Source organism: Lepidochelys kempii, chromosome 10, assembly GCF_965140285.1.
Source record: "Lepidochelys kempii isolate rLepKem1 chromosome 10, rLepKem1.hap1, whole genome shotgun sequence".
In the NCBI taxonomy this organism is placed as follows: domain Eukaryota; kingdom Metazoa; phylum Chordata; order Testudines; family Cheloniidae; genus Lepidochelys; species Lepidochelys kempii.
Window position 1 is genome coordinate 34193411 of NC_136389.1, and position 19575 is coordinate 34212985.

Here is a 19575-nt window from a genome sequence, read left to right on the forward strand (position 1 = left end):
GCTACGCGGGGGAGCCGGCTGGAGCCAGACAAAGGAGCATGGACCGGAAAGGAGCACAGAGCGCAGCTCCACTCGGGAGGCGGCTCCGACAGCTCTGCTGACCTGCGGCACCCGCTGGTGCCCGTGAAAGGCCCATTCTTCGCTGTCTGTCCTTGGACAGTCCTGCCATTCACACCCCTTCCCCAGCTCCTGCCTTGACTTGTGTTTCAGCTGGGATTCTCTGCTCCAAGGGACAGAGACAGGGTGAGGCAAGGGCCACTGGGCAAAGCCAGGGAGGGAGACAAGGTGTCACGTCCATAAGGGATTTAGAAACCCTCGATTGCAGATGCCACCACCCTGGCAGGAAGGGGGCGCCAGGCTCCACGGGGGTTGAACATCTGCAGCCCCAGGACAGCAAGAAGTGTTGTCAGAAGAAAGCCACCGGGGCAGCTGGCTTGTCCAAAGCTGGAGGATTGTCTGCCAGCAGTGGAAGCAGCTCTCTTTAGGCCCAGCAAGCCGTGAGCCCTTTGCGACCCTCCCACCCTGCCACTCACAGAACTGCCCTGGGCAGGCCCCGCCAGCATAGGCTGGTCCCCTCAGACTGGAAAGCCAAAGGCAGCCAGCAGGCTAGGGGAGTCGGGCACTGAGGAGGGAGAGATGGGTGAAGATGAATCAGCTCCCACACTGCCCCTAAGTGCCAGGCAGAACAGGAACTAGCTCAGTGGGGACCCGCGCTTAGTTCACTGAACACCAAAGCGCTTTGCTGCAGCACCTAGCACACTGGGGCAGTGGAGACAGTGGGCAGTGGTCCCCAGGCTGATGCCCTAACCCAGCGCGCTGCTCTCTACTCCGGTTTGGTAACACCCAGGCAAGGGAACTGTGTAGCTGAGACACGAGTCCTGCCAACGCGGCCTTTACAGCAGCTGATGAACGGCAGACCCTGGCTGGGCATCTCACTTCCTATCTGCTGCACCTCCCAGACCTGGGCGAGTCCTGGAACTGCACCCTCTGCCAGGCAGAAAGCAGGCTCCCTCACCCCGTTTTCTGAGTGTACGATTTTCTTTAACTTGCTGCTCCTAATGCCGTTTCTGAGCTGCCCTGATTGTTTCCAGGGGCCCTGGGGGGCTCCCAGCGAGTGGCAGGTGCCAAACTGGAATGCAGGGATATTGGCTTCAGGTAGGTTTGGTGCTGGGCCACACTGACTGCTTTCACTCAGCAAGCCATCTGCAACTCAGCTGGTGCCAGACCAGGCAGAGAGCGGGGCTCTAGCCACAAGAAGGGGCTGCTGTGTTTCACAGCCCCCTGAGTTACCGGGGCGGGGGGGAGAGACAAGGAGCTGCTCTCCCCTAGGGGGCTGCTGATGTCACGTTACGCACAGGCCCTGCATTTTCACAGCTGCCCATACACCCCGCATTGCCACGCAAGAGGAAATGCCTAGCAGCGGCAGCGCACAGGCAGGCCGGAGAGCAGGGAGTCCTGGGTCAGCAGAAGGCGGGACAGACCTGCACTGAGAATAGGACCCATGGATCTGCGGGGTGAGGCCGCCCTCCCGCACCTGGAGCCTCCCACCAGCCAGGACTGTCATGGCAACCCCCCCCTCCCTCCCCAGTTCCTGCCAGTGGTGCCACAGTGCTGGGGTGCTCTGCTCCCAGCTCTACACCACGCTGGTCCTTACCCTGCTGGGGGCAAACCCTCCTCCCCACGCAAGTACCCAGTGGCTGGCTCCCAGAAGAGGATTTAACAGGCTAGGTATTCAGTGTTGCAGAGAGGGCTGTGGCTGACTCCCTGCCCTGAGCAGATGGGGGAGGGGGCAGTACCACAGTTATGAAACCAAGGGCCCAGCCACACACTGCCATTAAAATGCCCCACAGTCTTCCCCCAGGAATAGGGACATTAACTCCAGGGACCTGGACAAAGACCCTCTCCCTAAACTCCCCCGGCTACCGTCTCTTCCCTCATTTCCTGGGCTAAGCTGAACGCTGTGCTGCATTCCACCCCAGAGATGGCTGCATGACAGTGGGGAGCAGCCCCTCTTATCCTGACAGATCCCAGCGCAACGGAGGCCATTTGACTTCCAGCAGGGAACAGGCCGCGTGTGCCAGTGCAGGCAGACCTGGCCACTCTGCCAAACTAACTGCTAATCCCGGCCACATTTTATGGAGCCCTTTGTACCAGAGCAGGCCGGCCAACACTAACCTTGGGTGAGGCAGCGCCAGGGCCAAGGGGAGAGCAGGAAGTTGGGCTGTGGCGGGTCAGGCAGCGGTTAAGACACTACACTTGCATCAGGGCAGAAGCTGGTTTGTTGCATCAGCTGCCTTGGAGTGAAGGGAGGAGAAGAAAACCTGAGCCACGCCAAGTCAGCCGGCGCTCCAGGCCCTGCAGTGCCCGCCTGCTCCCTCTCCCAGGGTTAATCCCAATCTCTGCCTGCAGAGCCACCAGGGCCTGGGCTCCATTCCAGAGCAGGGGGCTGTGCTACCATGCCCAGTGCTGCCACCAATAGGGGGTGCTGCGATGCTGGTGCGAGGGAGGCTGGCTTTACAATGGGAAAGGAACTCTCTAGGCTGGGGGGCAGGGGAGGGGCCGGAGCATCCCCTAACACAAGAACGTCCCAGCTACTGGGCCTGGCCTGTGACAGCGCTTCCCTGTTCCTCCAGGTCGGGGCCAGTGAGCTCGGAGGCAGGAAGGTAACAGGCTCCATTCCCAGCATCTAGGGTCAGCAGGCCCTGAATCTAGCAGAGCTTTTCTCACCCGGAGCAGGAGGCTCACAGAGCTTCCCGAGGGCGAAGGCAGACACCACAGCGCATGAGTCAATTTGTTAGGACAAAGTACCGGAAAACAGAGCGCAGGGAGGACTCCTGCCCTGCCCCCGGGAGACAGGCTAGGTCGGAGCCAGCAGGGCTCTGGCGGCGCTAGCTACAGCATGTGAGCTCCAGCACGACTCAGGGGCCAGAGGCTGAGCCATCCAAGGCCTCGCGCATGCTGGAGGGAGGATGTTTATAGCAGCAGCCGGCCAGTCACTTCCTTCCAGCTGTGACGGGCCCTGGGTCCTGCCCTGTTCATGGATTCACCTCGAGCAGAGCTACATCTGCTCCCAGCATGCCCCTGTGCTCCAACATGAGAGCCAAGGAATGGCAGCTGGGGGAGCAAGCAGGTGGGCTCAGGGACCAGGGGCACAAGACACCCAGCTGGAACCCAGAGCCATGGGGCACCCAGCTTCATGTAGGGCTTCCCCGAGCCCCATTATGGCAGGGCTAAGTTTAGCAGTGACACACCTGGGTCCCAGGCCTGGCAGAGCTCCTGCACAGTGAAACCCAGCCCTGTTCTCCAGGCCCTGCCGAGGCCTCTTAACACTTCCCTCAAAAGCAAATAAGAGCTTCCCAGCACCCCCCATGCCCACGCCAACTTCTCCCCTCCAAGCCGCTTCCCTAGCAGAACAGACACACCCAACGCCAATGCTGCTCGACACTAGGTTAGTGAGTGCTCCCTTGCCTGCTGGGCCCCGCTCTACCAGCCAGCACCTACCAGCTTCCTGGGGACCGGTGCACAGAGAAGAGCGGTCGTATGCAGAGCAGGCTGCAGCGCATAACTCATCGGCCCCCTCTGGCCATTGCCCCGAGGAGGGTTTCTGGGCTGCCCTCAGGCCATGCCCAGCCTGGAACCCCACAGAACAGGACCAAGTCCTAGAGGGAGCCAGCTGCGCTTAATGTTAGCCCCCTCGCTTCTTCCTCAAACTCTCTGGCCGGTGCGAGGAACCAGAGAGGGCTGGCAGTGCTAGGCAGTGGTTTCCTGGTTCCCTAAAGGAGGTGTCAGTCACTTCTTCCTGGCCTCACATGCTCCCCTCTGCCCAAGAGGAGCACACAGACAGTGCCCAGGGGACTAAATGGGCCACTCCCTGGGCACCAAGAGCTTTGGCCTACTTCACACAGGGGCAAGGCTGGCCCCCTCCTGTTTCCTCCACCCAGAGTGACTGCCCCAAACTCCCAGTGACTAGCCCTGAAGTGAAGCCAGACAGTGTGGACAGATGGGGTCTCTTCACTTGGTGGCTTCTGAAGATGAACTGACCTTTCAACTGTGGTTTCCCCTGTCCCTGTGGCCTCCTGGTTAACAGTAGCCAAAGGCACTTCATAAACCAGGGCCATACCTGAGGCATCCTGGGCCCTGTGGTTGGGAAAGGGCTGTGGGGCACTTTCCTTGTTGTGCCTTGCAGAGGCAGGGCAATTCCAGCTGATTTTCCTCAGCTAGCAATAATTGAACCAAGGAGAGCACAGGGAGAGAGCAGGGACCCACCCAGAACGCACCTGCCCCCACCTGGATCTTCACTTGGGAGGAAGAGACTCCAGCAAATTTCACAAGAGAACCAATTGCCCTGAGGGAAAGAGGCTGGCAGGACACAGTGGCTGTCCTGTTGCTCACCTGATGAGTGATCTAAAGAACTCAAAGCCACCTCACAGCGATTTTACAATTACAGGTGAGTAAGCCTAACTACAGTACCAGGCACGTTGGTTGGAACTACAGTAAAGAACAGAATTGTCAGATGCATAGATGAACATGATTTGTTGGGTAAGAGTCAACATGTTTTTTGTAAAGGGAAATCCTGCTTCACCAATCTACTAGAATTCTTTGAGGGGGTCAACAAGCATGTGGACAAGGGTGAGCCAGTGAACATAGTGTACTTGGATTTTCAGAAAGCCTTTGACAAGGCCCCTCACCAAAGGCTCTTAAGCAAAGTAAGAAGTCATGGGATAAGAGGGAAGGTCTTCTCATAGATTGGTAACTAGTTAAAAGATAGGAAACAAAGGGTAGGAATAAAAGGTGAAGTTTCAGAATGGAGAGATAAATAGCGGGGTTCCCCAGGGATGTGTACTGGGACCAGTGCTGTTCAACATATTCATAAATGATCTGGAAAAAGGGGTAAACAGTGAGGTGGCAAAGTTTGCAGAGGATACAAAATTGCTCAAGATAGTTAAGTCCAAAGCAGACTGTGAAGAGTTACAAAACTGGGCAACAAAACGGCAGATGAAATTCAATGTTGATAAATGCAAAGTAACGCCCACTGGAAAACATAATTCTGACTGTACATGCAAAATGATGGGGTCTAAATTCACTGTTATGACTCTACAAAGATATTGGAGTAGTGGATACTTCTCTGAAAACATCTGCTGAACGTGCAGTGGCAGTCAAACAAGCTAACAAAATGTTAGGAACCATTAGGAAAGGGATAGACAATATGACAGTGAATATCACAATGCTATTACTACATCAATCCATGGAACACTCACACCCTGGATACTGCATGCTAGTCATAGAGTCCCCACACAGCTCTGCCGATGCCCCTCAATCCCAACCTGCAGCCCCCCGCCCCACTCCCCACTATCCCAGCCCGGGGCTCCCCACACAGCTCTGCTGGTGCCCCTCAATCCCAACCCGCAGCCCCTTGCTAGCCCAGCCCTGGGCTCTCCACACAGCTCTGCCAGTGCCCCTCAACCCCGACCCGCAGCCCTTGCTAGCCCAGCCCTGGCCACTCTTGAGCAGAGACGCTGGACAGGTCACAGCGTGAGGTAGTGGTGTGACGTGGACAAGCCAGCGCTACGCTGAGACACCAAATCCCATTTCACGGGCAACCCAGGCAGGCCAAGAAGCTGGCTCCCTGAAGGCACAAAGTGGGTGCAGCTGTGTGAGCCCCCCCCACTTCAGTCCATCACAGGCCACCTACGCGGAGGCCCCTCCAGTCCAGTCACTGACTGCAGCTAGCACCTTGTCTGCTCAGCCCTCGGCACCGCGGACCCAGCACCAGCCCAAGGAGGGGTCTTAAGCTGGGGGTTTTCAGCAGAAGAAAAACAGCATTTGCTTATCACATTTGCAAGTAACAAGCCAAAACCCTGCACTGGTTTGTCATTTCAAAGAGTTTTAGAGGGAGAGGGGGAGGGAGGAATGGAATCTCACCTTCCTATTTCAGCTCAACTGCACTGCTTTCTAAAAAAACCCGTCCCACCCTCAGTTCTGCAGTGTGCATCCCGGGGGGACAGAGCCCCTGGTTTACCCCTCTTTAATCAGTTCGCCTCCTGACCTCTCAACTGCTCCCTCCCTCCAGTTCTTTTTATCACCTCTGATTTCGATACTGCTGTGCCCCTATGAACCCCTGAAGTGACACACAGATAAGAGCCGTGCACACAGCCTACCAGTCACATTCCTCCAGTGCAGATAAAGCCCAGCAGCCAAAATAATCCCAGCCTGCAAAAACATAGCCATGGAGCTGGAAGGCACTTCTGGATCCAATTTAGAAGCTGAATTCCAACCCGCCCCTCAGCTGCCTTCCTTAGCAATCCACGTGTGCACACTAGCAGGGGCTGGGGGAGGCCTCGCCCTTTGTGCACTGGGCTTGCTGGATTCTAAGTACAGATATTAGATCCATTCTGCACAGCAGCAGCAGGTCTGGATTGAGGATTACTAGGGCTCATAAATCCAGAGTGGTTCTAAAGGGCCTTGAAACAAGGATCGGTTTAGGTGCAGAGGCAGATTTCTGGGGTCAGCAGCCAAAGGAACATTCAGAGATCTTTACTAATGCAAATTTCTTGTACTAAGACGAGCTCCTTAGCCAGATCTGCAATTGACACAAACAAGCGATCCTTTACTGGGATGTGAGTTCTCAACGGGGTGTTATAGAATAAGGACTGAGCAATAGAATACACAAAAGACAGCAGTGCCCAGCACCCTTGTGCGTGCGGGTATGTGACACCCCTGGGTGCCCGCAGGAAGCACCCCAGGGTGTGCAAGGAGGATGCCAGGCAGCCAGCTGAGCAACAGTAGCAATAGCAGGGTGCCCAGTTATGCTGGGCATGGGGAGCAGAGGTTCCAGCCACCCCAGCAGCACAGAAAAGCCTGCAAGGGAAGCGGTGCTTTCCAGGAGGTAACTGGGGAGAGGCCTCGCTAACAGCATCTTCCAGCCGCTGGCTGAGCTGTGAGGTGGCTGAGCCAGCAGCTCCTGACATTTCTGGCCCCGTGTGCCAGGACCCAGCTTCCTGCTGGGCTGTGCAGACACCTGGCAAATTATGGGCTTCAGTGTGATTTTGGAGGGCATTTCCTTCCCTCCCTCCTGCTGGAGCCAGGAGGCCCCTCGGAGCAGGAGCCTCGGTGCCATACTCTCTCGCCAAGCTATTTCCTCTGGCCACTCCAAGGGGCGGGAGACGCCAGCATGGGGGTGACAGGAAATCTCCAGGCAGCAGGCGAGATCAACCTGAGTGGTGCCCGTTCCTATAGCCTGGCACCTACAGTCAGCACCCTCCCAGCGCCCCCTTGTGTTCCTGCAGGGAGCGGCGGAGCTGGCTCTGACAATGACAGGGATCCTCACTCAATTAGCCAAAATCCAAACGTTTCCACCCGTTCTAAGTCGCACAGAATGATTCTCCACTTCCAGACGCCATTCCTCGCACGCCAAGGGAGGCTGTCTAGAAAGAGGGCCCACCAGACCCATAGAGCACAAAACAGCTATTCTGATTGTTTCAAGCATTAGTGGATGTTTTGGATCTAACCTTCCTCCACCTTTGGGCGCCCCAACCCAAAGCCTTGTGCTCCTCAATGAGACCCACAACACCGAACGCACCCAGCTAATTTAAAGATGAATGTTAACTCTGAAGTGTAATGATGACCTTTTATGTGTCAGCTATTTCACTGCTGATCAAAGCACACAAGAAAGGAGAGACCATCTTTGGTTTGCTGTGAGGGGCAGCTTGAGTTCTCGAGTGCCCTGGCTTGTGGGTGGAGCCTGGGCAAGCAACCCCCATACTTCTGACCCCTGAATTCAGGGAAGGAATGATTTGCTGTGCAGCCTCTCCCGTCATCCCCTTTAAGCACCTGCAGTGAGATCTGCCTAGAACAGACACTAGGGATGTAGTGCGGGGGAGTTAGAATGATGGGAAGTGAAAGAGATGAATGGGAGAGAGCGAGATCACCTGAGACCAGTGTCCAGCCTGAGACAGAGCCCCCAGGAACGGTCACTGGGTTGACACAGCAAACAGCCCAAGTCCTACTACCCTGCACCCACCTTTTCCCTCCTGCACGGTGGGGCAGGGGAGAGCTCAGCCCAAGGGCCCATTCTTCCTGAAGAGCAACGGGGGCAGCTCCCAAGGTGACCCATGCCAAGTGATGACTGATGGATGCACCCCAAACGCCTGTCAACAGGAGGGAGAGTCCAGCCATGCCTTCCTCACAACTCCCAATCCCCACAGATGCCTCATTCAAGGCACCTGCTAATCATTGTGCTCCCAGGGCTGCCTCCCATCCTGGCCAAGGCAGCAATGCTGTGCCCAGGAGATGCAGGGAGGGAGCAGGGAGAGCCACTGCTAGGGGACGAAGTAGGATGATCCTATGCCGCTTGTGTCAGGAGCTTCCTGACAGATGGCAGCCCTTGCCGCTGTGCTGTGCTGGCGGAAAGCTGCCAGCATGGGGGAGGAGAGGGGGCTGAGCTAGCCGCCCTCCCTTGCAATGCCAATTCACCACCCCACCCCCGGTGCCAGAGCCGAGTCTGCCCTGGCTCCCCCCACGCACGACAGGCGCATCTGACCTCTCCTGGAATGGGCACTGTGCCAGGCAGTGATCAGCTGTATGTACACTGGGGGCTGCCCAGGGACACACTACCTTTCCCCTCTGCTGCAGCCAGCCCCAGTCATTGCTATCCCAGATGCGGGGCGGGTACTGACCAGCATCCAGACGCAGCCCCACGCTGGCCATCCTCCAGCCACTGAAGATGGCAGAGTCTAGCACACTCAGGCCCAAGCTCCATCCTAAGCATGGGGAGCGGAGGGAGGGGGAGATACTGTATCCATGCCAAGATTCCAAGGCCAGACAGGATCAATCTGACCTCCTGTAGGACCCGGGCTGTTCACCTTTGGACTATGGTCCCTGCAGGGGCTGAGATTGGTGAGGCATGGTGCCAGATGCCTCGGCCTGCCTAGCACCCATGACCTAGCTCCCCAGCAGCCTGGTGTAGAGGAGCACCCAGCATGGCCTGGGAGGCCTGGCTCGGAGTGAGCAAGCGATAGAGAAATAAACTCAGACGTGTACCCAGGGGAACCCCCCACGCTCCTGCCTGACTCTCCGTCTCCAACTTCAAACAGGGGAACAAATCCTGGATCTACAGGCAAGGAGCTACAGGGTGCCCATCTGACAGCCCAGCCAGAAGGACAGGGAGGAAGCCATTACCACGGCCTGCTGGTGATGGAGCAATGGGAGCAGAGCAGATCAGCAGCCCTTGCAAGGCTAGATGGTCACCCAGGAAAGCGGAGATGTTCCTGAAACCCATGGGACCCAGCCCCATGCCCATGTATGGCCCTGCGCACCAGCAGGACAGAGCAGCAGGGTAGCAAGGAGATTGCATGGGAGGCAGGGTCTGCTCAATGGACCCAGTGTTAACTCAGAAATTGCAACTTCTCATTAGCACAGAGAGCCCAAGCGTGCAACTGACAAGCAAAGGGAAACCGACCAGCCCTGCTACAATCCCTCATTTGGGGGCAGGGCAAGAGCTCCCTAGCCCCTCCCTTCAGGGTGGATTTTTCTCCCCCGCAGATGAACTTCCTTCTCTAATTGCTGCTCTCTGTAAGGCCATAAATCCAACCTAGCGTGGGAGAGGTCACGCCAGGCTGAAGGGAGCACAGTCACCTCTGCGGTCCCGATGGCATAGCCGTCTTCACAGCTTTTTTGGGGAGCGCTGACCCACCCAGGCCATGAACATGCCTTTCCCAAACAGCCCACAAAAGCAGGGGTTGAGCAAACACCATGTGTGCCCCAAATCAATGCGTGTGCAGCGTTAGCGTCACGCCCAGAGTGCCGGCCCCAGAAACAGAGTGGGACACAAGTCACCGCGCGCGTCTCTGGGTGACAGGCAGACACAGTCCCACACAGAGAGCAGAGCAGGGAGCTAGCGGTTTGGTTCACTCGCCCCATGGAATCTCCTTTTCTCCAAACATCCAACTCCCTGCATTTCCCAGACACCAGCACCTTCCCCCGGCTGAGTGCCCCCACTGGTGCCACTCAAGTGCAAGGGTCACCAGTGACTCGAGCAGGGGCTCCCCGACCCTGCCCAGCATTCCCAACAGAGGGGGCAAGGGGTGGGCATCATCCCTGGGCACGTCCTCCAGCACTTCCAGTCGGACTGAACCTCGTGGTCCTACATAAGCCACTCCCGGGGCGAAGGGGAGAGAAGCCAGGTAGCTGGCTCCAGGGAATGGAGGACAATCTGACTGCAAACCACTCTTCACCCCACACAGCCGGGCGTTGCCAGGAGAGGGGAAGCGATCGCACATCTGGAGCACTAGGGGTGGGTCAGCGAAGGGGGCTGGGAGTACTGGGGCTTTCCCAGAGAGCGGCCAGCATCCGCTCATGCCCAGTGCCAGCAACGCCAAGTTTACAAGCTACCGCACGCATTTTCACTGCCTCTCGCAGCAGGGGGCTCTAGACACAGGGGTGGGCTGTTGGCCTGGCTAACACCATGCCCAGAGTCTGCTCAGGTCCCTTCATGGGTTGCACCAACCATCTTCTGTGCCCCCCCAACTCCAACGGTTCAACACCAACCCAACACTCCTTCCCCTTCCTGCTCCGGCAGCTCATCCCAGCTCCAGAGCCTGCCACAGGGCCCAGCCTGCTTCCTGCAGCTCCCCCAACCTTTGTCAGTCCATCAGGCAATCGCCTGCCCCTTTCCAGCTGGGGCTGATCATCCCCCACCCAGGCCCAAGCTTCCGGGCTTGGAGGGACTCTGACCCCAGGCCTGGAAAGGGGCTGGCTGCCTTGTTACATCGGGCACGTCTCACTGGGAACACCCCTCCTGGCTCGGCCAGATGCAAACCAAACCCCACACGGCACAGACCGAGCTCAGAGCCCCCCACCCCAGTAACCATCAGCAGCACGTCCCCTCACGCCACCCCCAACGCCGGGACCGGGGGCCGCGCTCCTACCCTGGGGAGGTGTCCAGCGTGACGGAGACAAGCGAGCTGCTGAATCGCCGTGTGTCCCACAGCTTTACCTCACGCTCCCTCATCTGCAAGAGCAGAAAGACACACGCTTACTGGTTGTGTACATACAGACACTCACAGACGCACACACACGTGTGCCCATACAGACACACGTGGCCAGGTGCTGGGCTGCTTTGGAGGCTTTGCACCGGCGGCTGCTGCAGCCAGACGTGGCAATGAGGCGGCCCTAGAGGCACAGGCAGTCCAGCAGGGGACCCTGGGGGCGGCCCAGTGAGATCAAACCAGACCTCTTCCCGGCTGGGGAGCGGCTCCCCCTGCCGCAGGCCCGCACACAGGCATGAGCAGCTGCCATGGAAGCTGCAGGCCAAATGGCAGCTGGCTTCGAGGAGCAGGGACTAGGGCCGGGGGGCTGCGGGGCTAGGGTTTTCATGCTGAACCCCCAGCAAGGGGACACAAGCGGGAGCCTTTTCTTGGGGTCAGACACCAGGGAACCACCCCCCGCATGGGGCTCAAAAGCAGAGAGGTCTGGACAAAAGTGAACATGGGCGACCCCAGTGCATCCTGGACGGGCACAGGGGAGCCCTTGGCTATGCTGTGGGGGGAGCAGGCAGCAAAAGCATGCAATCCTCTTTCCCTTTCTAAAAGGGACAGGCAGCCTGGGCAGGCAGTCATGCACCCCCTTCCCCCCTGAGGAGAGGGGACCCCGATAAGGTGCATTGCATCTGTACTGCATTCAGGGGAACATGCTCCCTAGACAGCGAGGGCTTTGCCTGGACCCCACCCTGCATCTGATCGGCCTTCACAGTCTTCCGCGGCACATGGCAGGCTCGGCCCGCCCAGCAGGCACTGTTCCGAGAGGAATCCATCCCCATGGATTGCACTGGTAGAGAGGCATATACCCAGGGGTGAAGCCATCTTCAATGCAGCACTCAGTGGTGCCGAGGATGGGCAGTGGGGTCAGGGGGGCTGGGGGAGCTGAGAGGTGATGGAGGCCGACTCCAAGCCGTCTCTCTCGAGCCTGCCCCGGCTGCTGCTCCAGTGGGCAATGGTGAGCCTGCTCCCCTGGGCTCACTGCTCGCTTGCATGCCACAGGTCGGGGTTAACTTCTATTCCCATTGGACTTTGTCACTTTCCCTAGCTCCATCCTGCTAGCCCAGGGGTTGCAAATATGGGCATGGTGATGGGTAAGCAGCTGTTGCTCTGTGCACAGGCTGGCGGGAGCGCTCAGATCCCAGCATGCAGGCTGCACCCAGAGTAACCGCCTGATACATGGCTCTGCAAGCAAACGGCTGAGCTCACAGGCTTTTGCTTGCACTTGGCCACTGGGGACAGAGCTCAGCACTAGCTCCCCGTTCAGCACACCCTGCTCCAACGCAGCATGGGCTCGGCCACGCTAGCCCTTCCCACAAGTCTCCTCCTGGTGTGCTCCGAGCAGCGCAGCTCCACACTGTGGCATATGGCAGAAGCAGGCAGCGCAGGGGAGCTGGGCATGGTGTTGTCTAGTCCTGCTCAGAGCCCTAGTCCCCCTCAGATCTGCAGGTTCAAATCCCGGCAGGGTCACTTTGTCTCCTCATTATTCCCTGGTGGTGAGAGCTCCAGGCAGCCCCTCAGAGGGGAAATGACAAAGTGTCGGCCTGGCTGTTCTACTTTGCCGCTACTGCTGCCAGGGAACTTGTAAAGCCCAGGAGGTGGGCGCAGCGCGTTGCCAATATTGTGCTTGCTCTCGCTCCATGCAAGATGTGGTAGGCAAGCTGGCCTCCCCTATAGAACCAGCTTCCCCTCAAAAGATGTATAGCGTGACCGGCAGGACCCACGGCACCATCTGCACAAGCTCTGCAGGAACAAGGCGGCGGAAAGCCCCAGTGAAGGAACAATCCTAGCTAAGGGCACCGGGGCGAGCAGGGGGCCATACCTGGCTGAATCCTACTGAGAGGACGTAATCGCTGGTGTTCATCCAGAGCAGCCTGGAATCCTTGTTGTTTGCGTGACCCTGGATGCTCTGAAAAACACAAAGGAGACCTAATGATCACTATTTGCACAGCACCAGGGGTGTGCAGAGCTGTGCTGTACAGTGACTGAAAAGGGCACCCCTGGGTCTTTCCGGGACTCAATTTACACCCAAATTTGATCTGCCAGCCCTGCATAATCAGGTTCGGAACCAAGAGCCGGGCCGGGTTCCTCATGTCTCGCTGAGCCCCACTAATGAAGTCTCTCCTGTGACCCTCACTGGGTTTGCACACACATCGCTGAGCTCCCCACGCAATGCTCCTGCTGCTGCATGAAGAGGACCAAGCCTCAGCTCCTTCCCCCGAGCCGGGCTGGCCGCGCGGGCCCACGGGAGACTAACGGCACAGCTGTGGGCCGGTTTCACAGTCACTTTTCCGAGCAGCAAGTCGTTGGTCAGTCTAACTCGGGAGGATGTCCTATTCCCAGTGACAGGAGCACAGCTGGGCGCAGCGGGGCTGGGAAGCACTACAGCCCCCACTCTGCACCCTGTCATCTCTGGTCGTGGTGCAGGAGATGGGGCGAGGGGAGGGGAGCACTGGCAGGAGGTTATGCCACACTGGCAGTGCAGCCCCTGCCCAGGGACATCTCCAGCCAGAGCAGTGCCGGCCAAGGTAGTGCAGCGAGGTGGGGAACAAAGGAGCTCGTTTCATCCTAGGACTCTGAAGATGGTATCTTAGCCCAAGCCCAATGCAAAGGCCTTTTCTACTCAGCCAGCCCCAACACACACTGCGCCCCAGGCATGGCCAGAAGCTACAAAACCCTCTAGGTGGGGGAGCGGGGGGATCTGAGCAAAGGCCAGGGAGTTAGGAACCCCTGCATCTCAGTCCTGACTTGCTGTGGCTTTGAGCAAAGCACAACCTCCGTGCCCCAGTTTCCCCAGTCAAATACTATTCCCCTAGCTCGCAGGACCGGCGAGGGATAATGTTTGTGTAGTGCTTTCGAGATGAAAAGCCCGAGTTAAAAAGCCTGTTTCTGCTCTGAGAAGTGACTATGTGAAACGGCCCCTCCCTGCTCGCTTGTGCACACACCAGCCCACCTGCCCATCAATGCAACTGAAAACAGCTCTGTCTGCTTTGTCCCCTGTTGGCTCTGTAGGGCCAGCCTGGCTCTGGGGGTGGGGGGTAGGAGGGGCTGGAGTCTATAGGGATGGCAGAGACAAAGCCAGCTCAGTTGGTGCATGTGGAAGGGCAGCTAGAGTGTTCCAGAGCTCTCTCCTGCCTTCCAGCCAGTACAACCTGTGCAAACCAGGGGCATGGCCTGGGCTCACAGATCTCAGGGAAGGCTTCCTGGGGTTCCCAGGCCACGAGGAGGGCCTCTCCACGCCCTGGCAGAGACCGTTTTTGTTTATTGCCAGTTGAACCCACTCGATCCAGAAGCAGTCAGACGTGGACACCCTCCCTCGCCGCTGCTGCTGTTTCCAAAAAGTCCCTTTCCAGAGGAAGGGCAGAGGATTAGCTCTTGTTAACCAGCTCTGGCTGGCTGCCACTCGGCAGACGGACCCCAGCTGGGCCCTGCGGTTATCCGCATTCCAGCGGGACGGATCAGCTGGTGCCCACCCCCATTACGCACCAGACGCTGGTTTCCTAGATGCTTATTGAGAAATTTCCAGTTGTAAAAAAACCCAAACCACTAATGTTTTAAGCGCATCAGGGAAAAGCAAAGGCCCCTGCCATGGCTAAGATGGGAATGCAACTTCAGGATGCTCCAGACACCAGAAGAGCTCATTCTCTCCCCCAGAGAGCTCCCAGGCCTGAACTAGCAATTAAGTAAGAGGCCAGCACAGCTCCATGTCATTACACCAACCGGCAGCGAGCAGACGCCATTCAAATCCACCAGCCCCGCTTAGGCTGGGGCCATCATCTCTGCCAAGCTCCCCTGGCCTGGGCGTGGTCCACGGATTTGTGCAAATGCCAGTGTGGCAGGAAGTGGGGTTGGCACTCTTCCACCTGAACTAGCTCCCGGACATGGTGTCCCGGGGCTGTGCTGCAGTGGGCCATGGTTTACTCAGATGCAAGGTAGAGGTTGCGAGTGCCGGTGCTCAGAGGAGATCCCGGGGCCGACTCTGTCTACAAGCCGCCCAGGGAATCCCAACTCAAGAAGTCCATTTGGCCTCCCTGCGCTTTCAGCTGGACACAGAGCTGCCCTGGCATTAGCTCTGCTGAGAAACGGAGTGCAGCTAACGCCAGCTCCGGTAGGGTTTGCAGTGCTAGGGGCACCAGCACAGAGCTGGAAATCTAGCATGATCGTCTATCCCTGCCCAGCGCAGGGCTGATAGACATGGTGTTAGAAACCTAAGTGGCACCAGCAGTTCCCTTTGCTTGGGCTCCTGATGCCACTAGCACCGGCGTTGGCAAATGCACATGCGCCCTCTGCCTAGACACTGCAGGACGGCAAGTTAGCCCCTGGGTCGAGCACAGAGCTGGCAGCAGGAGAGCTGTGCCCTGGAACCCAAGCCCCATGAGCAGCTGCTGCTGGCCCTGCTGGCAGGAAACCAGGGAGCGGCTGGGCTCTGGGGGAAGGAGCTGCTCTCAGCTCATTCTGTTTGCAATGGAGGGGGCTGATCGCACCTTCAGTGACGCGCAGAACTAGACATAGAATCATAGAATATCAGGGTTGGAAGGGACCCCTGAAGGTCATCTAGTCCAACCCCCTGCTTGAAGCAGGACCAATTCCCAGTTAAATCATCCCAGCCAGGGCTTTGTCAAGCCTGACCTTAAAAACCTCTAAGGAAGGAGATTCTACCACCTCCCTAGGTAACGCATTCCAGTGTTTCACCACCCTCTTAGTGAAAGAGTTTTTCCTAATATCCAACCTAAACCTCCCCCACTGCAACTTGAGACCATTACTCCTCGTTCTGTCATCTGCTACCATTGAGAACAGTCTAGAGCCATCCCCTCTTTGGAACCCCCTTTCAGGTAGTTGAAAGCAGCTATCAAATCCCCCCTCATTCTTCTCTTCTGCAGGCTAAACAATCCCAGCTCCCTCAGCCTCTCCTCATAACTCATGTGTTCTAGACCCCTAATCATTCTTGTTGCCCTTCGCTGGACTCTCTCCAATTTATCCACATCCTTCTTGTAGTGTGGGGCCCAAAACTGGACACAGTACTCCAGATGAGGCCTCACCAATGTCGAATAGAGGGGAACGATCACGTCCCTCGATCTGCTCGCTATGCCCCTACTTATACATCCCAAAATGCCATTGGCCTTCTTGGCAACAAGGGCACACTGCTGACTCATATCCAGCTTCTCGTCCACTGTCACCCCTAGGTCCTTTTCCGCAGAACTGCTGCCTAGCCATTCGGTCCCTAGTCTGTAGCGGTGCATTGGATTTTTCCATCCTAAGTGCAGGACCCTGCACTTATCCTTATTGAACCTCATCAGATTTCTTTTGGCTCAATCCTCCAATTTGTCTAGGTCCTTCTGTATCCTATCCCTCCCCTCCAGCGTATCTACCACTCCTCTCAGTTTAGTATCATCCGAAAATTTGCTGAGAGTGCAATCCACACCATCCTCCAGATCATTTATGAAGATATTGAACAAAACCGGCCCCAGGACCGACCCCCGTGGCACTCCACTTGATACCGGCTGCCAACTAGACATGGAGCCATTGATCACTACCCGTTGAGCCCGATAATCTAGCCAGCTTTCTACCCACCTTATAGTGCATTCATCCAGCCCATACTTCCTTAACTTGCTGACAAGACACTTCCTTGGCTTCCCCTGCCACTGCCCCAGTCACCTGCAGCAGCCCATGGATTAGGTCAGGGGCTCAGTATTAGCCTGCTGGTGCATGAGGCACCTGCCAGTTTTGGAAGCCTGGTAATTGGGCCACTCATGCCCATGCGGGCACAGAAGCATCCTGCATGGCACCATGTGCCAATGCTATGGCATCGCAAGGGAAGGAAGCAGGCTAGTGACCCTCTCTGAGAGGGGATCCCATACAGGTCCTTAGATCCACTGGCACAAACAGAACAGAGATCCCACCTCTTCCCCACCCCAGAGACCACATGCAAAGCCAGTGAGCCACTCCACTCTGCGTGGCTGTACAAGGTTGGAGTGCCTGGACCAGGCGCGCACCATGGGGCAGCACGGCCAGCCAGCAAGCGTAGGGACCATGGGACTCCAGGGCTCCCTGGGGTCGGGGTGTCCTAAAGACTTACAGGCTAACACACAGCAGAGATTTTATTTCCCAAGAGAACAGCTTCTGCCTGCAAAGGCCTTCCCAACTTGGCCACTGTCCCCGGGTCTCAGGGAGACCCTGGCAGCCATCACCCCATGGAGCCGCGAGCACCAGTAAGCTCATGCTGCCAACCCCTGCGCTGCCCCATGCTGGACACAGCGATCTGTCCCAGTGAGCGTGGTTGTGTCCTGGTCTCCCTCGGGTCCCACACGCAGCCCTGCAATGTGCCAGGGTGTGGTGGAAGCAGACCATGCATGTGCTGGTTTGCTCCATGGCAGTGGCCCCCGGGCCCCACGCCAAGGGAGAGCACAGCTCGTCCCACTGGGTTTGCTCCAGTGGATGCTCGGTATGGCCCTGCAGCTCCTTGCCCCGTGGGCTCTATCCAGCTCTGAGCGCTGCCCCCTCAGGCGGCTGGCATGCAGCCAACTTTAATGCTTGCCCTTTGTTCTGCAGCTGCCCCCATGGCTTCTCCCTCTCTCCTGCTGGCCCAGAGAGGCAGAGATGGGAGCAGGCCAGGACTGCAGACAGCACAGGCCTGCGGGCCCTTCCCCACGCCCAGCCAGCTCCACCTAGCCTGGCTCCCACATAGCAAGCTGGAGCCTCAGGAAGCAGGTTCTGGGGAAGGAGGAGGAGGAAGCTTGGATTGAGGGCAGGAGGGGGAAGGGGACAGGGTAGCCTGCTGCGTACCCAACCAAGGCATGGGCCATAGTGCCCGGGAGCACCCACACTCTGCCATGGTGACCGCAAAGCATGCAGCTCACTGCTGCCTGGGACGCTCAGCGGAAGCCTGCGCCCAGCCCTCACAACAGGGCCGAAGCCAGAAAGCCCGAGGGGAGGGCAGAAGGGAGCGCTGGGCTCCTGCAGAACCCAGTGCAGAGAACCTGGGCAGCCTCACAACACCCCTCCGAAGCCCGCTCCCCTGTCCACCCCACATGGGATCTCCACAGACCCAACAGACAGGCTTCCAGCCCTGGTAATGCAGCAATACCTTGCCCCCCGGAGCGCCTTCCCTCAAGCACTCTGCAAAGGGGGCTCGACCTTTCATACTCGGGAACACTGAGGCATGGAATGGGTGCACACTGCATGCAATGCAAAGGGATGAACCCGCCGGCACTGGTGGGCTAGCAGATGGGAAAGGGGCAAGCCAGGGAGGGAGCTGTTCACTCCAGCAGAAAGCGGTTTTTGGAAGGAGAGAGGCCCCTTGTGTTACTAAACCAGGACAGGGCCTACAAGGGGAAACAGACAAGCAGGAACTTCCATGTCCATGGCCTAAGGAGTAAGAGGGTGATTAAAGGGGCAGGGCTGGCCCCTTGGGAGGCCCCCTCCCGCTCCATTAGACACAGACCCTCCAGGTGGGGGCACATGGGCAGATCAGTTAGGCCCAATGGTGACTTTATTTAATTAGAAAAGAACAACACATCCAGACTAATCCGAAGGGAAGGCGGTTTCTGCTCAACAGCAGCAATGATGGTTTGGGGTTCTTTCCCCTCAGGGAGGAAACCTGGAACCAGGGAATTTCCCTCCCACCCCACCCCACCCCCTGTGGTTAACTAGTTACCGTCAACTCACAGTGTTGCCAATTTAATTGTTTTCCAGTTAGATCAAGCTGTTTTAATTTTCTAGTTGGAAAACAATTCCATTTAGTTGGTGGTTGGAAATCTGAACAGAAATGGAAACATTACTACACAATTTAGAAGCAGATATATGATCAAATACTTGTACCTGAAGAAGAATAATAGGTTTGAAAAGTCTGAGCAAAGACGAGCTTCCTCACTCGGCTGCGTTTGTTCGGACAATGTCGGCACGTTCGTTTCAGCGATGTTTGCCGACCTAATCGTTTCAAATGATGATTTATCAACAACAATAAATCATCAGACATTCAAATGCTGGTGTTTATTGGTGTTTTATGATGTTTACAATGTGGGGCCGAGAGGTAGCGCCGAATCACCTTGCCAAGGAAAACGAACGAAGCTGGCCACAGGGAGCTTAGCTCCTCTTTTGTTAGTGAAATTCCTTGACAGTTTATGCACATACAGAAGGAGTTATCATAATTTCTTGTTCTTGGGACAACTAGATTAGTATGTTTTAGGGACTTGGCTCCAGAATGCTAGATTTGTGACTGGGAAACTTATATCAATATACGTTTCCTAGGAGGCCAAGGTTTTTAAAATGCATTATTTGCCATGGTCATTATCTTGCAGTGGTGCTATCTCAAGAGGTCGTTAGCTCAGGGAGTTTCTGTCCTAAACATTTTTATTATACTATAATTACTTTTTCATAAGTCGATTCAAATTCAATACATTTTAAACATTTTTTGTTTTAGAAATCAAAAATTGTCATATTTTCAAGTTACTGTTTTGTTGTCATACAGCCCGCCCCTATCTTTGCCCTCCTGGTCTCACACCCTGGCCTGCACCCCCCTGTAAATTCAAACACCCCCTCTCCC

The 19575-nt window shown here is 56.9% G+C and overlaps 1 protein-coding gene across 2 annotated transcripts in view; it reads right to left on the reverse strand.

The window, feature by feature from the left end:
- CORO7 (coronin 7) overlaps nt 1-19575 on the reverse strand; it is a 178280-nt gene that overhangs the window by 92233 nt on the left and 66472 nt on the right. For both annotated transcript variants that reach the window (XM_078854612.1, XM_073362801.2), the window contains exons 8-9: nt 12856-12942; nt 10926-11008 (exon numbers count right to left, since the gene is read on the reverse strand). In XM_078854612.1, the coding sequence (XP_078710738.1) occupies nt 10926-11008; nt 12856-12942 (170 nt within the window). The remainder of the gene's footprint in view (nt 1-10925; nt 11009-12855; nt 12943-19575) is intronic.